At 26.9% G+C, this 24,347-nt stretch overlaps 1 protein-coding gene across 1 annotated transcript in view; it reads right to left on the minus strand.

Moving 5' to 3' along the window:
* LOC132941294 (uncharacterized) overlaps positions 1 to 24,347 on the minus strand; it is a 129,699-nt gene that overhangs the window by 15,742 nt on the left and 89,610 nt on the right. The window contains exon 8 of the mRNA XM_061009287.1: positions 17,588 to 17,727. Within this exon, the coding sequence (XP_060865270.1) occupies positions 17,588 to 17,727 (140 nt within the window). The remainder of the gene's footprint in view (positions 1 to 17,587; positions 17,728 to 24,347) is intronic.

Genomic DNA, 24,347 nt, shown 5'->3' on the forward strand with positions numbered 1-24,347 from the left:
TTAGATTGATATTTGGAAAAATAACATTTACTATTATAGTACCTAATATACGCGTGATACGTTCCTAGGATATATGCATATAAAATCTATCAACAAAAAAAAATGTCTACTAAACTTTATGATCATTTTTCTAATTTATTATCAAACCGTAATGATATGAAATAGTTTTAAAATTCAAATATGGATGGAATTATTAAAAATTACATAATTTAATGATTATTAGTGATAACTTTTTCAGTGCCTACTGCCTATACGTACGAGGATAGAATAAAATAGGTACTTAATGTTTTTTTGATTCTATTTTATTATAATAGTGTTGTTTTTTTTCGCTTATACAAACAGGGAAATAATGATTATTGATTTTATTAGACAAACAGAATAGATTTTATTTCTTTCGTTATGACATGCGCACTGCAGTTTAGTTGCGTATAAAACATAATAAATTATCAACGAGCACAGCATTAACTATACTTTGTAGGCTGTTTCGAGAAAAACGGTAAAAATAGCTCAGATATGGTTTGTAGGTTATAAAATATTTTTTACGATTGCGTGTATTAAAGGACTTAGGTGGACGTTAAACAGGTAGTTTTACACTGTAACCCATAAGTATAATAACTTGTACCATACAGATGTGTACAAGACAGTTGCTTTTTTCCCATTTCCTACTAACACTCTCACACAAATTAGCCGGTTTTCAAAAACCGAGTTAATACTTTTTAACAAAGTGGCCGTGGCAAGCAGATGGCCGTTGGGTTATCCGACTTGATTAATTATGCTGTCAAAGGATATTCGTATTTGCAAGGAGGAAGGAAAAATAAGAGACCACTTTTTTTTCTTTTTTTATATTGTTGCTATCTATCCCCATGTAACCAACTGCGGTTGAATAATTTCGATTATATTACGTCCAAAAAAGGTGGTGTCTATACTCAATAGGTAGTTTAGCTAGTTGATTAATAAAAAAACACAATTAACCCTTTTACCGTGAAGCATTCATACTAGTAAGCGGTGGTCGTCGTTTAAAGACGTCAAAATGGGAATTGTTTTTTACGCCTTTATGGATACCTATCGTAAATAAATAATGAAGGCCAAGTGATTAACTGTATGCAAAATCCATTAAATACAACCGACGTTTATTAATGTATTAAACAATCCGGCTTTATTCGTTAACTAATTTTAAATGTTTATGGTTAAAAAAAAAAAATGGAATAATATGAAAATCTTTTTCATGAATTAAAAACAATTTGGGTAAAATTCTATTTTGAACAATATGTATTTTGAGAAACAAAAAATTAAAAAAATTATTTTAATAAGTATGGGTTATCGTTGTCATAAACATTAGGCAAAAGCTTTCTTTACATAATTTGTTGTGAACTTAATAATTCTTGTATAGATAATTTTATTTTATTTTTATAATATAGTTTTGATGGATGGAGTGTTTTTAAAACTAATATTTATAAATATATGCATATAAGAACTTTTTACTTTTTAGTATAAAAAATATTTGAAAACTACAACAATAAAGTTTTTTTAAATATGATTTTTATTATAACTTTTGAATATTATTATAGTTGTTTAAAATTAAAATTAATATTAATCACTCATAAATATTTAAATAATTAAAAAAAAATCATTCAAGATATAAATACTAAGATATATTGCACTCATTTAGCTCCACTCTCACATCGCCAAGATAGTAATGTGATAATTATAATTACAAATTGCATTAGAACAAATAATGAAATGAAGAGATCTTAATTTTTTTTGGTCAATGTTTTAAATAAGTAAATAGCTTAGTTATCAACTAATAATAAAAATAAACATTGAATTAATTCCATATTAAATTTCGAATGTATTCGGTAGTTTTCTTGTATTCATAAAATCGAAGTATTGATACCTTTAAAATCTACAGTGATACAAACCACAAATCCAATTAATGGATATCACGAATAAATATCAAATTTTTAATGGAAATTTGTCTATCTGACATCAATAATAATTCCTAGTTGGTTTAAATATTTGGTCTCAATCACCAATGTATGGTGTTCTGTAAGTTTTTACTCAATATGATTTGTTCCGTTGTTTGCATTACACATGTAATAGCTAATACATATGTTTGACGATTATTTGCACTACTCGATGTTAGCACATAGAAGAAAAGTTTGAATAGTATATGAGTATAATTCATTGGTAATTTCAAATTAATTAATTCAAATTTCCTTTTAATAATAACATTATAACATCAGTAATAACATCAAGTTGTCCAAGTTTCGATATTAAGCATACGTATCATAAAATCTATCCAATTATTGTAAGTTTGTATATTTTAATGGTTTGCAATACTTTATTATTATCAGATTAATATAAAATAAACTTTCGAACAAGTACAAAGTCAAATACTATATATTATAATTTATAGTATAAATCAAAAATAGTTAGTAAATTTGAAAACATTTACCATACATTAATAAAACATGCTTTAATATAGCTTATGGCTAAATGGCTTTATAATCTTTATTCCACAGTGACCAGCTTATATTATGTACTATATGAGTATACTTAACGGCCACCGCACAATTTCGACAATACCTTTCCTTTTTTCGTACCGACTATAATATCTAAATAAACAAAATCCTTATGTATAATATGATATTTATCACATATTTTAGATTCACTGAAAAGCGATGGTCTTCTTGTGATTTGTAGCCTTTTGGAGCTGTAATATTGCTTCAATCGTTAACCCCGAGAGTGGTTTGCTTCTAGTGGCAAATCGGATCATATTGGTACATTAAGGAGGGGGAAGGGGTCAAAATTAAAGTGTATCGTATACATTTTCTTTATATACCTACAACGAAATAACTAAAATTATTATTCTTCGTGTAAATATCTAGTTTTACCCAAAATTAACAGTATAACTTTAACTTGAAATCTATAAAAAAAAAAAAAAGAATTTTCAATCCTTAGCTAAAAATACACATCATTGTTAAATCAATAAACATTTATCACTCCCTTCAGAATTTAATATATTTAGATACATTTTAATCCAATTATTTCATGACCTATTCAAACCGTTCCTTGGTATTGGCTAATAAGTATTTTAACAAGATCTAGTAATATTATGTGAAATGAAATTATAATAAGTTATATTTAATATAATATGCGATATGTTTATGTTAAAAATTAGATTGACCTACAGTATAACTGATAAAAAAATAAATTACTAACATCAATATAAATATGATAACATAATAAAATATCCTTTGAAATATAGGATGATTATTAGACCGTCTTCGCTCAGAATCGTTTTTCGTGTGCAATTATTTACCATTGAATTCAAATTTAACACATCCAATACAGTAACCAACAAAATGACGAGGTACACTTGAAATCAACCATAGCAGAGTATACTGACTTATACTGACTTCTTTGGTTATTTTACACTTTTGAAATATATTGTTTAAGACCATTGATCGTTATACAAAAAGACTTCGGGTGGTTTAACATAAAAACAAGTAATAATAAAATTAGGTAACACGGCGTCCTGGATAGTCAATTTCACTACACTGATGTCGAGAGTTGACATTTTTTTCTATAGTAGATAATACTATTACGATAAAAAAAAATGAGCAATAATTAAAAGCAAGATAAAATTATTAGTTCCCGTATAACATAATTTATCTATGGTGACTGAATGCAATTTTAGCCTTCAGGTAATTGAAAATGATTTTTTTAGAAATAAATTATTTTAATAGAAAATTGCACTGCATTTGATCATCAACTCTCGTTTATAATATTAAGGTGTAATTAACTATTATTATAATGTTATAATAAGCATAATATATTATATTATATAATTTAGTAACATAATATGTTTAAAAGTATGTACAGCAGAATTGTACACACAAATTAAGTTCTACATTTACATTTGATACTAATTATAATTATTTATTAATTAGAAAAATGCATTGATTAAACCATTTTTTTTTCATGGTTGTTTAGTATAATTTAATAATGTGGATAATAAGTATGCACTGTAAAAAATAAACTTAACCCTTATAATGCTCACCTTTGTTTATAGTTATAAGTATGGACTGGTGACACGCAACTTTTACCAGATTTCATGCAAAAATGCAATTACAACGGAATCTACGTTATATTAAATAATTTATGTCTAAATAATAATCAGCAATTACCTAATCACTAACACCTATATGATTTTTTTTTTAATATCTTGAAGTTATTTATTTCAGTGAAATATTTATGAAAATTAAGAAGTGTTTTATTACAGGACATCTGATAAGCTGCATTGAAATACCTTAATAGCATTCAAGTTATGTTTAGTCTATTTATTTTATTAGATTAAAATATGTTGTATAGTATATAATTTATAAAAATCATTAATTAAACCATAGTTTTTGTAGTATTTATTAAGAACTAGTAAAATTTCAAATTCTCAGAATTCATTTACTAATATAATATGAATGATTGATAATTTATTTCTTGTAATGTGTACAGTTTTAAATATTTTCGTGAGATTTAACTAAAATTTAGGTAGGTTTTTAAAAAATATAATTTTCCTTAAAAATATATCATGCATTTATAAGTACAGACACACGTTTATTTTTGATCAGAATTATACAAACATTATTTTAAATTATTATATTTTAAATATAAATACTATTGTATTTATTGTATAAAATGTCTATTAAAATATAATTGTTTATACAATTTAACTTAAACATAATATATAAATAATGTATAGTGGAACACCGTTTTAACTATATTTCTTTACTCTTTAGTTAATTTATCAGTAGGTACATATAATTTAGCAATGGCCATAGATTATCATTGAAGAACGTATACCTAAATATAAAATATTTTGAAGGTCACTATCATAAATCATGGCTCGTACAACCTAAATCCTTTACGTTTGTCAGTTTATCTTATTAGTGCATTATAATTTATATTTATAAAATAAATCTTTAGATAGAGTAAAACCTAAGTTTCTTAAATTTATGTCACAAGATAACTGAGTAAACACTGATAACGACTTACCACATTGCACTAACGTGTTTTTGAAATGAATAAGAAACATTTGTAAATATTTATGATGACGATTAGTACGAGCTAAATAGACATATTCAGATAAATTCTTTATCTATTGAATTCCTCTACATAAAACGATTGATGTTCAGCCATTATTTAACCTTATATTTAGCATACGATCAAATATCAAATAACCATAAAATTACTGCCTTTGAAACGACGTTCTATATACTAATAGTCAAATAAGTTCAGTATCTAGTAGTACTAAACTAAGTGTAAATTAATGATATTTAGTTTTTGAAAATATTTTTATAGATCGTAATATTATATTAAGATATAAAAACCTATCTATATCCAAAATTTAAGGTTTAAATATTTTCACTAGGGATATTTGCTGTTTTGGTAAAATGTATTATACCAACTGTTTTATAGGTAATGCGATTAAAATATATTATATTTTATAAGTTTTCTCACATGCTTACATAAAATACTTCACATCAGATGGAAATTTAATGTGTTAATGTAATAATTTTAGCTGTGTGTTTGATCTTTGATGTATGCATATTAAAAAATGTATATTGCACATGTACATAACATGTACATTATATAATAACATTGATCTTACCTTTTTTATGAATACCATAATTTTTGAAACTAAACTTAATACTTAGATGTAGGTACCAAGTAATATTAGTTTAATAATAACTAAAGGTCATATTTCGTAAATATTTGGTAGTAAGTATACATGTTTTGTCCCTTTGCACACTTGTTAAACATAAAAAAGACAAACTAAAACCTCGTCCCTTCACAAATTTACGTTCAAAACAGAATTTCTAAGAACAATGTATTGTTTAACTTATCAAAACTTCTTTTAACATCATTAATATTAAAATACGTTTAAATATTCGTTAAATATAACTAGTTAATTGTGTACATTTGGTGCATTATATTTAAGTGTATATCAAATATTTATTTATTTATTATTCAATTTATATTGAACAAACTGACAAATTTCAAAAAATTAACATTCATATTTAAAAATATTATTTATCAATCATATTTTTAATATTTTTTAGTAACTGCGAATATAAATTTTGTAGGAAATAATTTCATGTTTGATGAACAGAGATAGAAATTTAATAGTTTTTCAGTACATCGTTTTTGTGGTGCTTTGTACAATAAGCTACTGAATTAATTTCGGTATTACTGTTAAATGTATTCATACAATTATTTTAGGTCCTGAACAGATGCGATTATATTTAACTAAAAATTTATTAATTCACAATAGAAAATGTTATATTCTTTTTATACTATAATATGTATTGCAACAGAATTTAACGATTTTATTAAAAATAAATTCTTGGTGCTTATATGTAATACATTATATCCAATTTACTTACATTCTCCAATACATTTAATATAAATACATAATTCTCAATATTATGCCAATATTCTACATATTTATAATAATATGTTATGCAAATGCTATATGTATATGTATATGTAAAATATACGTTGCGTATAAGTACTCATAATTGAACCGTGGATAAATTTTATTTTTGTGAATATAGTCATAATATTCCATTTTATAAATTTAATTATTATATACTTCATAATATATGTTATATATATATATATATATATATATATTATTAGTGAGTACAAAAATGTATCTGATTATAATTCTATATAAATTGTCCAACCGTTATTTAAGAATAAATTAGTAGTACCTAAAGCTTAGGTATTTCATCCGTGGAAATAATATTTCCGGAGTAAAAGGAAAGCAAAATATACGTTATTATTAACGTTTATTCAGTGGTAAAATGTAATACAAGTTTCAAACTGATTGGTCGTATATTGAAGAGAAACATTTTAAATTGATAACATTTATCAGATTTGTATTCAACCATTAAATAAATATAATGGTTAGGGAAGAGAAAATGTATTTTCTAATTTAATGTTGACATTTAGAGAACAGAAAATGGACGGTTAAATTTAATAGATATTCTTACTATTAAAAACCACTTCTGTAGAAGTTGTTATAATCAATTATTATATAGTTCATATTATTTTGGAAGCAATAAACGAAGATATTTTATTTTTAAATTGACCATGCGGCTATAAATTATTATATAATGCATTATATAATGCATTTAATTATAACATAATACTGTATAGTATAATATACAATTTATGGTATAAATAATTAAACAAACTTACTTTCATTTAAATAAAAACACAACTTATTATATTTTTGTCGATTAATGGGTGTTTATAATTTATTCATATCAAAAAACTAGGTAAATGTTAGACTACTTGAAGTGCGTTTTTTGGAGGTTAGTGGTCATAAATGCATTTGTTAAAGACATTTATTTTATCTTGAAGGGCAAATAAAATTAATTCCTAACACTAACATTCAAACATTACATGGTTAATTTTACGAACTATATCATCATACTAAAATCTGAATCAGTATGTTCGGGTTTTAGCTTATAAATAATACTAGATTGATATTAATACAAGGACAAAAGAAGTTTCCTGTTTTTATTTCACATTTTTCCACACTACTTCCGCTAGTAGATTGGATTTATTTATTATCCTCTAATCTATTTTAAATTCTCCTTTTACAACCTAATATACCATAAGTGCTACTTAATAGGTTATTGCCAACGAAATTGTTCCCACTGTATCCCTTATTTATAATATCATCTTACGTCTTCAACTTTCAATTTAGATTTTATTTTACTACATAATATGTTTGTAAGAGAAAACTACCAAAACGAAAGTGTTATAAGACGTTTAAAATTATATTTTTCAGTGAATAAAATATTGTCTTCGATAAATGTCCACTTTCAGTTGTTCAATGTGATAAACAGAAAAAAATATTGTGTTTCAAATAATAAATAATTGAACATGTTTATGTTGTGAATAAATACATTTCTTGGAGGAACGATAATTAAAAAAATATTTTTATATCTGCCATATTTAACACTACGTATTTATTTATGTAATAATAATATATTAAAATAATGTTGTGTATGAAATTTCTAGAATTTGTTAGAACTTGATTACATTTTTATTTTATATTTCTGTAAAAAACGGGTTTTTTGATTGAAAAATATTATTAATAAATTCTCTAAGAAATATTAATAAACGTCTGATAACTTTACGAAAACAGTGTTTTTCATGTTATTAAAAAAAAATTACAAATTTTATTTTATTATTTATTCTCAACAATATATTATAATTTATAGGTGATACTGGGTGGGTCTCTAAGAGATTGAAATTAGACCAAAATGGAATGTAGCCAATTTATCTTCTGTTCAAAACAGTTAAAATGTTATTTACTATAGTTTTATTTTATTGAAATTATATTAAAATAATATTATACTTCTGCTTTGTATACATAATAAATATTTCACAAAAAACAGATTTTATATCTCTTTTTTATCAAAAATATTTTTATATTTTAACTATGTATATTTAATTAGGTGGTAGGATAATATTTAATTTTAATCAATAAAATTACTTATAACAATTAGGTAATATATTTCTACATGAGAGATATTATTTTTGTAAAGTACTCTTTTCTTTACTTTTTAAAATATAAAATGCTTAACAATTTTGTCACGTTTACTTCATTTAAGATACAGTTCAAGTTGATGAACATTTTAAAATAAAACTTTTGTAATTACAAGAATCCTAGAACAGGTAAAGACAACACTTATTTAATATCTTCAACCATTTGAGAAACCTGCCGTTAGTTTTTACCAATGCTAAAAAAAAATTAAATTGTTCGAAGTGCCATTTATTCTAGACTCGATTTTCGATATTTAAAGGTACATACTACACGAAACTTTCTAGCCATGCATCTAACTTAAAAAGTGTTTTAAAAAAAGTGATATACAAAACATGTTTATATAATTGTAAATTGCAAAAATTCTTAATTCCTCACACCACTCAGAATCTGTAATTACCTATAAGTTTCAAATCTTAATATACGTTTAATTAAACGACCTAAAATCTTTTAAGTTTTTTTCGAACACAGTTCACAAATTGTATATACTTTTAATTGTACAATAAAATCATAAAATAATGAATATCTTACATAAATGTGTCAGTATTATTCTACAGATACATTTTTAAGGATATCTTAAAAATTAGAAACTATGTTTAAGGGGATTGGAAGGGGTGATTTTATGTCTTTGTCCAACACACGTGGAACATAGGAATTTAGACATATTTTCATTCCAAGTTCCAACGTACCAACTGATCTAGTGAAGCGATAAGAATTCTAAAAACAGATTTTAATTTTATCGTCATGTCTACTTGAGATCGATTTTCCCACATTTTTTATTTTATCCCCCTAAATCCTAAGAAAATTTGTACTAAAAATTAAATGGAATACTTATATTTTTGGAGAAAATAAAATAAAAATATTAAAAATCTGGGAAAGTCGATCTTAAGTAGACTGACGAAAAATTAAAATCGTTAAACCATAATATATTTGTTAAAATCAAATAGTATACCTTTCAACGGCAAGCCACATGAATGTGTGCAATGTAATAAATTAGTCGATATTTTATTTTATTAAATTTTGAAGTAATAAGTGTATCCCTTTTAAGATTGATCACCTAACTGAAGTTTGTTTCGTATGTACACTGTGGATAATGCTTCAGTTAGTGCTTCTGTTAATTTGTTTGTACTCAGTGTAGTTTATAGGTACTTTATAGTAATGTGAAACGTGTCGACACCGTCCTACATTATATTGCAAAAGTCATACATTATTTATTCGATCACAGTGGTCAGTGATCTGTTTACATAATTATTATCATTAATTATAATAAATAAAATGTGTGTCAAACCAACGACGTTTGTAACTATTTTGATCGTACTATGGGTATTACACTCTGAGACGTTATATTCTTAAATACTCATAAGTTATAATTAGGGCTGGGATTTTAATGACATAAAAAATCCCATAAAATGTCCTAAAAAAAATGCTTTTATGACCTAAAAACTCTAAATAATGCCCTAAAAAAACCCGAAAAATGCCCTAAAAAAAAATGCTTTTATGATCTAAACATTTTTTTTTTTAATAATTTAAAAAAAACTAAATTATCAAAAAAAATTAATTAGAAACGGTGTTAACGACGACAAAACTCATACTGAACGTCGAACGATATCATCGGACGTTGATTTTACCGATTTAAGATTATTTAACAGGAAATGCGGGTAGAGGTTACTCAAACCTTGTCCGATAATATAATACGAATTACGAGTACCTACTTATAATTTGTTATATTTATTTAAAAACCATGTTGATGTAATTATCTTAAAATAAAATTTCAAATTCATACTTGGTTAACAAAACTCAAAAAATGCTCCAAAAACTCTAAAATGCCCTAAAAAGTTAAGAAAATTACCTAAAAACTAAAAAATGCCAAAAAATGCAAAAAAATGCAAAATAAACTTTCTTATTCTCATTCAAATGTACATAAAACAAATTTGTGACAAGACGAGCATTGCACAGTAAGCTCAGGAAAACAATGCAAAATGCATCGAAATCCCAGCCCTAGTTATAATAGATAGTAAATTAAATAATTGACGTTTTATTATTATTTTGAAAAATATATAAATTTCACTAATCGCAATTTCGTACTAATTATAATTTATAGTGTAGGTAGGTATAATTTAAATTCTCATTAGTATAGAATTAATTGATTTTACCTTTATAATCGGCAATTCTTGTTGATGAAGATTGAAGATATTATCTAATTATTTTTCTTAAACATAATACAATGATGTTAATCCTCGTGGTTTTTTTTTTTTGTTTGTTCAAATTGAAAAAGAAAATTCAGTTAAAAATTAAAATTGTCTTATCTTTGTTTTTAATGTTAAAAATCTGAATTTTATGATCCAAAGAAACTTTACTTATTATACTTTTAATGTTCCCATCTAATAAAACCGTTAAGAAAATACGCCTAGGACAACTAAAATCAACACATAACTGGTATAAACAATTTCATAAAACTGATAGGTATTTATAATTTTTTCCTTATTAGGTAATATCTATTTAAATTTATTTAAAATACAAGACTGAATTGTACTTTTTTATATTATACTACTGGTTATATTATATTACTACTTTACAGATTTTCTTAACTTAATGTATTTTACCAGGCACTGTTCTATTGTTACATATAATGACAAGATAAATAAAGGATTTTCTTTTTAGTTTTTATTGTATTTAAAGTGTTTCTTTGTTATTTATACTTAACAGTTGCAATGATAAAATATATTATGAAATGTTTATAATTAGTTTAGTAAATGTTTTGTTTAAAATTAAGGTTTTTCTTATGAATTACACTTCTATGACTTAAATTATATTTATTTTAAGTTATAACGTGTTAAGAAACATTGTAACATTTTTTTTTTTTTTTTTTTTATTAAAAGAATAATTACAATCTATACAAACATTTTATACAATAAGTAATTTTTTTGATGGAGAATAGCGTTAATATAACAGAGAGGGAAGGTACTCAGTAGTACCACCCGACAGATCAAGCAAGGAAATCTCTAGGCCAAGATCGTTTCAGTCTTCTTCTAGGATTATCGGGAATTGTACAAGAAGACAGGCGTTTAATTAATGGATTAGTATGGTGATTTAGCTTAGCATGGAATGAGAGGAAGTGGGATTTGGTTAGCTGAGAAAGTGTGGGAACGTTTAAGTCTTTGTGAAGATTGGCGTTTTTTATATACCAAGGGGCAGAAACGATTTGACGGAGACATATTGATTGGAAGGCTTGTATAGTTCGCAGGTTTGAGGATTTCGCGGAGCCCCATATCTGGATGCCGTATGCCCATACTGGTCTTAAAATAGCTTTGTAGATTAACAATTCATTGCTGATGTTTAGTTTGGAGTGGAGAAGTGGATGGAGCAAGTGAAGTCTAGAGTTTACAGATTTCCTTTTGTTTTTGAGGTGTTGAGCCCAGGTGAGTCGTTTATCAAACGTTAGGCCCAGGTATTTGACTACAGGGGTTGTTGGAATTAAATTATTATTGAATAAAACTGGAGGGCAGTTTCCGGGTCTTAGTGAAAAGGTAATAAAGGAGGATTTGGAGTCATTTATTTTTATTTTCCAATTTTTTTGACCAGATCTGGATCATGTTTAGATGAGTTTGAGGGTTGTCATTTGAGGCCAGGATTATTGTATCGTCGGCGTATGTGCCTAATGATGTATATAAAGTTTTCGGAGTGTCATGTGCAAATATAGTGTAAAGGAAAGGTGCTATGTCGCTTCCTTGGGGGACGCCAGCTAAAATAGGAAATCTAACCGAGTAGCTGTTGTTCACTCTAACTGAGAAGGTTCGATTTTCAAGATAAGACTTGATAATAAGGTAATATGGAGCAGTGAAAAATTTTTTAAGTTTATAGAGTAGGCCATCGTGCCACACTCTGTCGAAGGCTTGGGCCACGTCTAGCAGGACGGCAACACAGTAGTGCTTGGATTCCATACTAGTAGATATTAAGTCGACAGTACGAAGGAGTTGGTGGGTGGTTGGGTGTTTAGCCCTGAACCCGAATTGGTGATTTCAGAAGTATTTTTTCAAACTTTTTTGAGAAGGTAGGAAGGAGGCTTATTGGTCTATAAGAGGAAACATTGTAACATAAATGAAAAATTTCTATATTTAATTTTTTAATTTTTAATTATTTAATAATAATTAAAAGTTAGATAACATTACTCAATAATTTGAATGTAAATTGGCTATATGTTTATACTTTATATGTCGTGTAAAGTATAATCTCTACATTTAGTTAGGCGGTTGGATTTATTATACTACATACATTTCGATAAATTAAAATAATCGAAAAGTATAGTTTATAAATTATAATTAGGAAGTCATAATTTACAAACGTGTAAGTATATAGGTATTCCTATATATCTTCTTTTTTATTTTTTATTAGGTTTAAGGCTTTGACGACTGAGGTCATTAGCCTGTAGGTTGGCAGGGTTAGTACAGTAGGGTTGGAACGGTTGGTACGGTCGGTTAGGAACACGTGTATGTGTGGCAAGGTTTTTGCGCACTACGAACCCGGGTGGTCAGTGGTCACCCATCCGATAACTAGTGGCAGCGACCATTGCTTACTCTCAATCACGCAGCGTGGTTGATTTCAGCCACTACGCCGTTCCGAGCCACCCTATATATATATCTTATAATACAAAAATATGTTTATAAAAGAGTTCAACATCTGGTATGATTGTCATTAAATATTACAAAAATAAACTCAATAATTGCCATTATCTACATTGCAACCATCAGCTTATTGAAGTAGCTGATCATAGGCGTGACAATATAAGACTTCATCGGCAGAGGCAGCCTAGCTAATGATCGGCGCTACCTTATTGGTGAACCGAAAAAAAGCCCTATACACCCAAAGCTGTATTTTTTTAAACCCCCCCTACACAGTGAAATATTTATATAATTTTAAAAAAAAAGTCCAAATTATCTGTTCACAATAATAATCTACAGTAACTTCAGAAATATTATTCATCTGCAGCCTTGGATTACACCACCTAGCTACAAATCAAACATAATACCTAGATGCGTACCGTACCGTCGTCGTCTGTCTCAATAAGTCTTTATAGTAGGTTTTTCCGATTTCCGAAGTCAGGAAATCAATTTGACAATACATGTTAAATAAAGATATTATATACCTAATTTTGTTGAGCATATCTTTGTAAGCAAATGATAATTATAACGATCACACAAAAAAATCGAGCTTTAACAAAATAAATAAATGTTGTGATCCTTCTGATTTAAAACTCGGTTGACCGGCACCTTTCAAAAATTGCAGGGGTAGCCCAGGCACCCTAGCCTGCCACTGTAGACACGCTTATGAAATTAATTTTAATACAACTATTATTACGTATTACAAACCAACCGAATTTTTTAATACAGTCTTGTAAAACTATATAGTAGTAGGTAAGAACCCAATTTTTCATTATTTTCTTCAAATTATCATTATGTGTAATCATTTAAAAAAGCATAAATCATAACATTAAAAGTCAAAAAGTCCGGCAATGAAGTAACTCATCCGTCTCAACTACAAAATGATACGCGCATTAAATGTATAAAAGCCGTTTTGGTCGTATGAAACTGTTTTCAAGTGGGGTTGAAAAAACAGCGAATCTAGTGATTTTAATGATCAAAAAAGGCATTTATTGGCTTAGTTAAGTAGAATTAAAGTATAATATTAGATTAGATTAACCTCGAATATAAACCGAAAAAAGTCGGACAAAACACCTATAAAAAATATAATTTAAGAGAATAATGTTTCGCAGTACTGAGTATAAGTACTTTTTCCACGTGACACGTATCGTATATTCATAAAATATAGGCCCATAGACGTTGCAATTTTTATTCAGTCTTGAGTAGAATAAAGACTATTACGGACGAACAGTAAATCAACTCTTAGAGTTAAACTCTGTTAAGTTTTAATAAAGTGTACTAAGAACGTACTTTGTTTCTGTGTGTGTCTTTAGACGTCTTCTTATGGAAAGGATGATATGCTTGAAAGATAAACTATTCCGTGCTCGATCATACTCATCACTAACTTAGTTGTTTAGTTTGCCTACACCATCATAAGCATATGAAATGTGGTTTATGTGCGTACATTTTGTATTAATTTATATAGCGAATATTGGTTTATTTTCGTACCGAATAGCTTAGGTATACAATAACTTAAGAAGTCGATGTATTACAATTGTGTATAACATAATTCAATAATTTTACTAGTGATGGATAACAATGGGAGGTGGGAGGTTATGCAACCTTTTTTTTAGACATTGTGATGACTGATGAGTATAATTTAGTGTACTCTTCTAAGATAAACTTATTTCTGATGCATTATAGGTACTGGACATACTACTACTAATACTAATAATAGTGCAAAAATACGTTTGGAGAACTAGGTAGTTATATGAGATATACAACGAATTAAAAATATTTGCAAGGTATCTAAAATGTTAAATGTTTAGGTTATGAAATAATTTAAATATAATTAGACATCTTATATTTTATATACATATACCTATACACATAATATTAAAAAATTCCCAGTTGAAAAATTAAACGATTAATATTATTTAATATATTTTAATAATTTCTTATTTATAACAATCATAAAAGTGCTAAAATGCGTATTGAAAAATAAAAATGTATCACGGAGGACAATAATGCAACCACGTTATTAATGGTGAATTTAAATATCGTTATACTTAAATGTTCATATTGTTTAAGAAAATGAAAACCTATTTTATTTCGTTAGGTTTTTTATTGTTTTTATCTCGGTATAACACATAATCACGTGTTGCATACGTTTTTATTATTCCAGACCACACCCGTAAAAAAAATACTCAACAAACTTTTTACTTTTGCTCTAATGATATCGATGTTTAAATTATTTTTTTTATTACTGTCAATAGTTTTTTGTGTATGGTTTTCGGTATCTCGTTTGAAAATAAAACCGATAGTGTGCGTCACTATTGGGGTATGATGGATATTAATCTGTTTCGCGTGAAGAATCCCTCGGTCGTATTATTGACAAACACGCACATATAAACGTCAACCACAGTTGGTGCACATCTTGACAATAATACTATTTGTAAAGAGATATAAGGACATTTTTAATATTGGATTTTGAGTAGGTAATACCTCCACGCAATCAAAATATTGTTGGAGTAGTGTAAATTTTCAATTTTTCAAATAAAGCCGCCCGTATGTACCTATACTATCTTTGTAAACGTTATTGTTCAAGACGTATTGAATTCGACGTGTTTCTTGTGTGCATGTTTATTTATAATCAGATTATACGACTCGGTTAACTTGAATCCGATATTTTAACGCGTAAAATACATAGACTGACGTATATTTAAATAGGCGTCGACAAAGTAACTATATGTAACCAAATATTTTGTTAGTAAAATAAGTTTATTTAACGTGCACAATAATACAACCAAGATAACGTCTTAACAGTCACAATAAAATAAAATACAAATATTGAATCAACGGTACATCAATACATTGACTATATAATAAAGTCTGCCTCCAACATAAAGTGATTGCCATTTTTATAGCCGGATACATAATATTATTAAGTGTTAACGTTAAAGACGTAATAGATTGGGCAACAATATTAGTGGCTAATGACTATTTCCCCCCCGACAACATTGAAAATACTAAACGCACAACAATTAGCAGACTAACAGTGCCATTACACATAATAGTCTACGATGATAAATAATATATGTTTAAAGCCGATTGGTTTATGACTCTGACCAAGAAATTAAGTTAGAATTTACATCCCTTTAGCCGATTATAATTTTACCTTAGAACAATTTAAATAGACAGGTACGTTACTTTAAAGATGAATTTAAACTAGGTTTACTTTCTGTTTTAGTTAAATTATTTATTTATCAAATATGATGTTTAAATTAACTGGGTATTATTATTTATTTCGCGGGCTTAGATTTTGCACTATAAATTGCCATGATTTTTTTATTTATTATATAAATTCCAGTATACGACGTTACCGCATATTATCCTTTTAAATAATAGTAATAAATGTATGAAATTTAATTTAAAAACTATAAAAAAGCGTACATTATTTCAATATCCTTTATTTCCATAAAACCTAGTAGAAAATAAATAAAAATCTAAAAAAAATTCCAATACATAATGATTGCGATTACTGATCTTGACATGACGATGATTACGTGTTTCATGCTGTTTTAAAATGTACAAATATCAAATAATATAAAGATTATATCTTTGAACAACATTTACACCATACGTACATTTCATCTCCAATTAGTGTCTGTTATCTAACGATCTTGTTTTTAATTCAGAGACACTTACGAATATTGACATGTTATAATGTACTATTTGGCTGTATATATTATTATGTACATTGTATATTATACTACATGCAATTTATCTAATATTAAAATATTTAGCACTTAAGCCTTTACAGACTAAGAAATATTATATATTTGTTTTGTTAAACTTAGAAAACTATATAATATAAACATGTGTAGTATAATAATCATAATGGATATTATATAATAAGGCTTGTTGGCGAAGAGGATGAACCATTGGGTGACAGCACTTCGACGTGATTCTAATGAAAAGTCGTATCTCATGATAATATATTATATGTTAAGTTAATCAAATGATAACGACTCAGGGCCATTGCCACTTGAGCGTTCTGAGAGGATTTTCAGGGATAGGGATGTACTTTGATCGCATGGTGGTCGGTTTAATTTTTCAGAGCGGTTTCTGTATTTTAGAAGATCAAAGACGAATACGGGTTCAAGCAAAAGATTATAAATGGTAATTTTTGTTTCGAGGATGGTTTAGTATTTCCCTGGTTTCGATCTATAAGTAGATAAAGCCGTCTATCTAATTTTAAATCAAACTTATTTCTCTGACTGTAACACATTTTATTTAAAACGAAATATAAACATTTTAGTAAGATTACCTCATCTGGTAGTTGTGAGTTCTACTGACGTCGTCGTATTTATGGTATGTGGCTTGGAACAGTAAATAGCTTTCTTCCCATTCGACTTGGACCCTCAATTGTCCTTTGTCTGTCAAAAAAGGACAACCCGAATCACGGAGCTAGAAAAAAAAAATACAACACATGGTTAAGGTATTTCTTTAGTGGTTGTGAAAAGGATGACCCCATAATAGTGGTTTTAAAAAGCGGTGTGGATAGTGAATACAATGAATTGAACTCGCCTTTATATGTAATTTTTTTAAATTGTTTTAATACAAAATTGATAATATTATGCAGCGAACAACATCGTTTATTTCACTCTCACGTAATTTATAAATACTTGACGTATCAAGACAGTTTCACGTATAAGTGTTTGGCATTATTCATCACATATTATATCATTATAATATAGCACAGGTGCGCTAAGTTTTTTTTTTATTGACCTATTAATTTTTGATATCACGTCAAAACCACAAGATAAAAATAGCGGACGTAAAACAGCTTAGCACATAATAGTTAAAATACAAAATAGCGACTGTTCAAAATGGATAAAATACCTTAATATTATACAATATATTATACTAGTTAATAATTCCAACGATGAAAATATTTATTAATTAGTAAATGTTTTGAGAAGAGTTGGCTTAACAAAGAAAAATGTAAAGTTAAGTTGTAGAATACATTGAAAACTGCAGAGTTGTGAAGAGTTTAAAAAATATATATATTTATAGGCATTGGTACTCATAATAATTGATACCTATTTAAGGATTATTATTTTTCCGATTTATTTGTTGATTCACATTGGAAAGTGTAAATACTACCTATTGTATAAAATAGTATATTTAAGTTTTATTATTTTTTTTTAATGTCATAAAAAATACTGACTACTTTATTACTAAAAAAAAAAAATAAACAACTAGTAATATATTATACCAGGTATATTTGACTTTCGTACAAATCAATAAATATTTTATCGCTGAAATTGTTAACTACCTACCTATAGTGTGTTGTATAATGTTCATTTTTAACCCTTTTTAACATTCATTATTATGTGTTTTAGCTATTGCACACTTGGCTGTCTTGTCGTCGCTGTTTTGACATTTGCTATTTTCGTTTCATGGTTATGTCGCCATGTCGGTGACTCATATTTTTTATCGGATAACATGACGTATATATATAGTAGGTATTCTTCGTACTACCGTTTTTCGTCCACCGATGTGATACCTAATATTCGAAATTAAATAAGCCCAGCATTCAGTATTTTCTGGTTATGATGGTCAATAATTAAAACCGTCTACATTACAAAGACACAATATTTACTACACCGTGTTTATACAGCTCACGCTACACAACAAACAATTAACAATTAGTTTGCTCGAATAACTTGTAACGCTGTTAGTATTTGAAAAATATTTGATTAATGTATGACAAATACAACGCTAAGTAACAAAATGCGTTATGGCGTTATTATTGAAATAATTTATAATACCTACTCAAAATTGGGTTGCTAAGCCCAATCGATAGCGTCGACAGCACAATATTATTGTACCGCATTTGTGTTAAAATATCATGAAAATTAAGACTCGTGTGGTAAATTTCTGTCCAAGCATATTGCATTTTTTTTAATATTGATATTTTCCACGTAGAAAAAAAAAACAATAAATCAAATAATGGAAGGTTAAATGTAATATTGACACAGGTCCGTATATATATATGGTGTTAGGTTATTGACAACCGTTATATTTTCGACAGACGGTGAAATAGGGTTCGCATGTCAAAAATTGGTTGGCACTGATCCTCGTTGATACTTTGACTACATAATACGACCGTCTAAAAGGTGAAGGTTTATCCCGATCACGTTTTGTAGTGTTTCCTCTTATTCGGCGTACCGTGATATTGCCTTTTAATTCGGGAGTTCACGTCATTCTGGATTATTATACAAACATCATTATAATACAGTAACTATAAACTGCTTTGTCATCGAACGCACTCGGGTGGCTATATCAAACTTCGTCAAGTATAAATATCTTATTTTTCGCAACAAAGAATAAATGGTAAAATAGGCGAACATACAATTTTTGGGGGGAAAAAAAACTATTTATGGAATAAAAAAACGATCTAATAAATATTTTAGCCGTTAGGTACATATATATGGTTTGGAATTTTAACAAGTAAACACATAAAATATGCATCGCATGAAGTAGATTGGCGTGTTGATAGTGCATATTAAATTAACAACACACTTAATTATTAATAAGTAATAACAATATAACAGTGTAAACTACCGAATTGACGTATTCAATGGATTTTTCACCACCCCAACTGTTATATTATTCATTACAATAAATAGGCCGTAGATTGGGAATTATCTGGTTAGTATAAATAACATTATTAAAGCACGTTTTCAAGTTTTCGTGTAAGTACTTAAAAACTGGCTACTGAAAATGTCTATTTTATATGCTGAACACAATTTTTAGTTTTATGGTTTGATCAAACTCAACAGGGGCAAACATTTGTTGCCGTGTATATCATATTGTTTAATATGATAATATAGTTAATATAATCGTTTAATAGATAATATTTACTCTATCCTATTCAGTAAAATATAACTTATTGGTTAATGTTAGGTACCAATAATATACGTATAATGAAATATGTTGTTAATATTACAATAGATACTGTCTATCCTGATATCAATTGATGTTTTGTCATGAATCATTATAGGCCATTGAAAGTGTTTTTGGGTAATGTCAATGTTGTTATTAACTTTGTGACTTGATTCAGTAAAATATTATACAATTTATGCAAAGCCTTAATAGCGGTGTCTTGTTGTAGATTGGTTTATTGTTAATATACAGTAACTATAATAGTATTTTTAGAGTAGAAACAATATCACAAAGAAATTAATCGTGTTGTGGAATAGCAAAACGGAGACTAAAATGTAGTGTTCGACTTTCGTTTGAAGTATCCATCATCATTATTTAACACACAAAGTAATAATATCATTTATTTTTTCATAACAACATTTCCGATTGATAAACTCTTTAACCATTAAATATATACCGACTATATTATTATTCATCGCGGTAATGCCTAATTGTTCAGAAACGTCTTCACAATTTTTAAGTCCCATGATTTATTTTGTGCGGAATTTCAGCTAACCGGGCTGTCACCGCAGTTGCTCGCCAGCGCTATTTGGCCTGGAGTGGTCGACATACGCGGCGGAAACCTCCCGCGTTTCCACTCAGTGTTTCCTCACCCGCAAAATGTCAACGCTGCCACTGCTACTTAACATATTTTCTTTCTCTAGAATATAATTCTCTCCACGAAAACTCTACAGGTCAAACTGAACTAAGTCAGTAAACTTAATATTTATACACATCAAATACGAATACACATTAAATACGAAAATCGTAATATTTTCTAGACGGTGCTTTTGAGATTTTAAAATAATAAAGAATCATTGATAAAGCCGTACATATTTTGTTTGTATTCATTATTATCCGATTTTAATCGAGGAAAATGTGAATATAATACTTTTTTTTGCCTAAAACAAAACATTATTTAGGAATTAGGACTACCTAGGTATAATTTATTACTACCTACATCGTGTGTTATTATCATGTGTATTATTTATTCTTAAACCATGTTTCATTAATCTATTTGTTGGAAAACTTTGGTTGAGATATCACTGTGAGTTGTATTTTTTTTTTATGTAATATTTATTAATATCATTTATTATTCATTTCGTGAATGTCTAAAATTTTTATTTTATTATTACATTTTATTTATAAGATAAAATCAATAACAAACTTATAATTTTTCTTTGATCGTGTGATCAATATGTATTGGATTTTTACTGATTGTTCATTAAAAAAGTGTAATTGTTTATTATAATTTAATAAAATAAATGATATAATTAAGTTATTTTCAAAATTGATATGTAATATTAGCATTTCCACTATACCTTATAGTAGCAGTCCAAATATGCTGTACACAAATATTTTAATTTTATGTATTATTTATTAAAATATAACGCGCCTAATTTCGTAAATGATTATTAATTTCCATATTAAATACGAAGCCAAATAAAATATAATATTGTCATGTATTATAAAACAATATTATAATGATCAATTTACATTTAATAAATTGTAGCCTAACTATTTATAATTATCCATATTATGTATAAAACAAATTATATTTGGTATACTAATTACCATATTAGTCTAAAGAAATAAGAAATAAAATGTTTATTTACAGAATAATACATTATCTTCGTATAATATTTATTTACATTATTTAAATGTTATATTCAAAGTTCAAACATTTTCATTTCGCGAAACGCACAATTGTTTTGCATTAGAAAGTGGGTTTATTCAGACTTTATACAAATATTATCGCTCGATGCTCAATGTACAATGTATACATAGTAGTTAAGAAAATATACTTTTTAAACAAATTCGTATAAAGATAGAAACTACACTGAGTCCAATGTAGAACAGGGTCTATAACTTATATTATTAAACAAAATCAAAAACCTCATTATGAAATAAATTGAAACAAAAACTTCAAGTAGGTAATCAACTAATATAAATATTTTTTTTTAATTGTTTAATAAATGTAACAATTAGTATAATTGGTATTTATGTAACAATAAAAAGAAAATTAAAAATGAATACCAAGAAAATAAATCATTGTAAAAAAATCTATTACCGATAGGGATTGCCCTAAAATCACGTTATTGTTTCAGAAACCTTAACAGATAACATCAACACAGTACATTTACAACATATATTTTTTATACAATCAAAATATATTATTTTAGAAGATAACATAAATTTGGTGCATTACAATTATCTAGCCATTTTTCTATAAACATGGCATTTATAACTAAATTAGATTCAGAATAGAGCGATTGATAGTACATTAGTAGGTACTATCAAACAATTTTGAAACGTGATTTAATTGTAAGGTTCCTAATAAGTCATCAGTAATTCTTATAGAAGTTAAAAATAGCAAAATAAGTAAGTTCAATTTTTTATTTATTGAAATCTTAAGTTTAATTGTTGAAAAATAGATTATTAAGAGAAAAAACCCGTTTTTTTCTTTTTATAATAATTGTAATTTTTTTGTTGTAATTTAAAATATGTTAATTGTTGTCATTTAAAACTTTTCGTTTATGAATATTATCTATTTGCAATGAAATTTTTAATAAAATATTTAATAGACTAATTTTAAGCTCTTTATATCACACCATTATATTATGGTATGTTGCGGGTATTGACTTATACTTTAATAGAAATAGTATATTTTGATATAATATTATAATGATTAGTAATATAATATATTAATATATTATACTATACATTATATATTTATTTATTATGTTTATTTATTATTGGAAATAATAAGTCCAACTTACTGTATAACTAAAGTCTAAAAGAGCCATATAATTAAATTATAAAATATCCTTATCGATATCCTCTTCTCCGATCACAATCGTTTTTCGAATCCAACGATTTAACATTGAATTCAAATATAACACATCCCTTACAGAGACTTATACTCAATGACGATATAACAATATATTTTAGACACTAAATACTATAATAATATAGACTACTACCAACTAGGGCAGACTTTTTTTTTTTAATGTCTTAGTTATCCTAATAATTTCTTTCGACAGAAGTGACATATGGTTTATTAAGCTTAAGTATAGGCAATTGTGGCTAATGGCGTATAGACTACACCGCTGCAACGTAGCACTTATAATAATAACAGTCATAACATAGCCATTGCCTGTTTTTACATTTTTATATTAAATTTACGATAGAATGTAAATGTAATGAATTACATACATCACTGCATAAAGGTATATTAAGGTAGGTGTAGGTATAGTTTCTTCCCCATCACTTGGGATAATCATGTTTTCAATTTATATTTATATATATGCATAATGCGCGCGCATATATTATATTATTATGTATTTTAGTATTTACACTGTAACTTGATATTACCTATACTTATTTATTTACCCAACGGTATTAATTTCTAATATTGTGAGAAAAAGCAGTTAAAAATATTGTAAATTCATCGCAAACCTGGAGTGTGTTATAGACGAATTCCCCTCTAGACACGCACCTGTGATTATTGATAAACGGAGTTGATTAAATCAAAATTCGCGCATATTGTCTTATAATATACGCATGTTATGGTTATGTAATTATTAATCACGGACAACTAACACATAACATTAATTTACCAATGGCTATAATTTATATAGAATTATTGAACACGATTTTAAAATTATTTATTATTCATTGTTCATTATAAATTACAATATTAAATGTCATTTATTTATTTCTTAATATTGTTATTAAATATGCTCGTTTGTTTTATCATATTGCGATAACAATGTTTGTTCTAAATGTTATTATACTGTTTATAATGTTTGTACAAAGTAATAATTACTATGTAAATACGTTTTACTTTGTACAATGTGGAACATGTTATAATATTATAATACAATTTAATGTACAAACATGCTTTGCGCACTTACATTTGGAATTGTAAATAACTTAGTAAATATGAAACGTAAAAACTGTTACAGACTTATAATTTAGAATTATATTACAAATTTGCCGGAGAAGTGAATTGCCGTTGTAAATCGATTAATTTGTGTGTACTTGTGATACTACCTACTTGAAGGAGTGCAATTTAGTATTTACTACCTATAGGA

This window comes from Metopolophium dirhodum, chromosome 3 (assembly GCF_019925205.1).
Source record: "Metopolophium dirhodum isolate CAU chromosome 3, ASM1992520v1, whole genome shotgun sequence".
NCBI classification, from domain to species: domain Eukaryota; kingdom Metazoa; phylum Arthropoda; class Insecta; order Hemiptera; family Aphididae; genus Metopolophium; species Metopolophium dirhodum.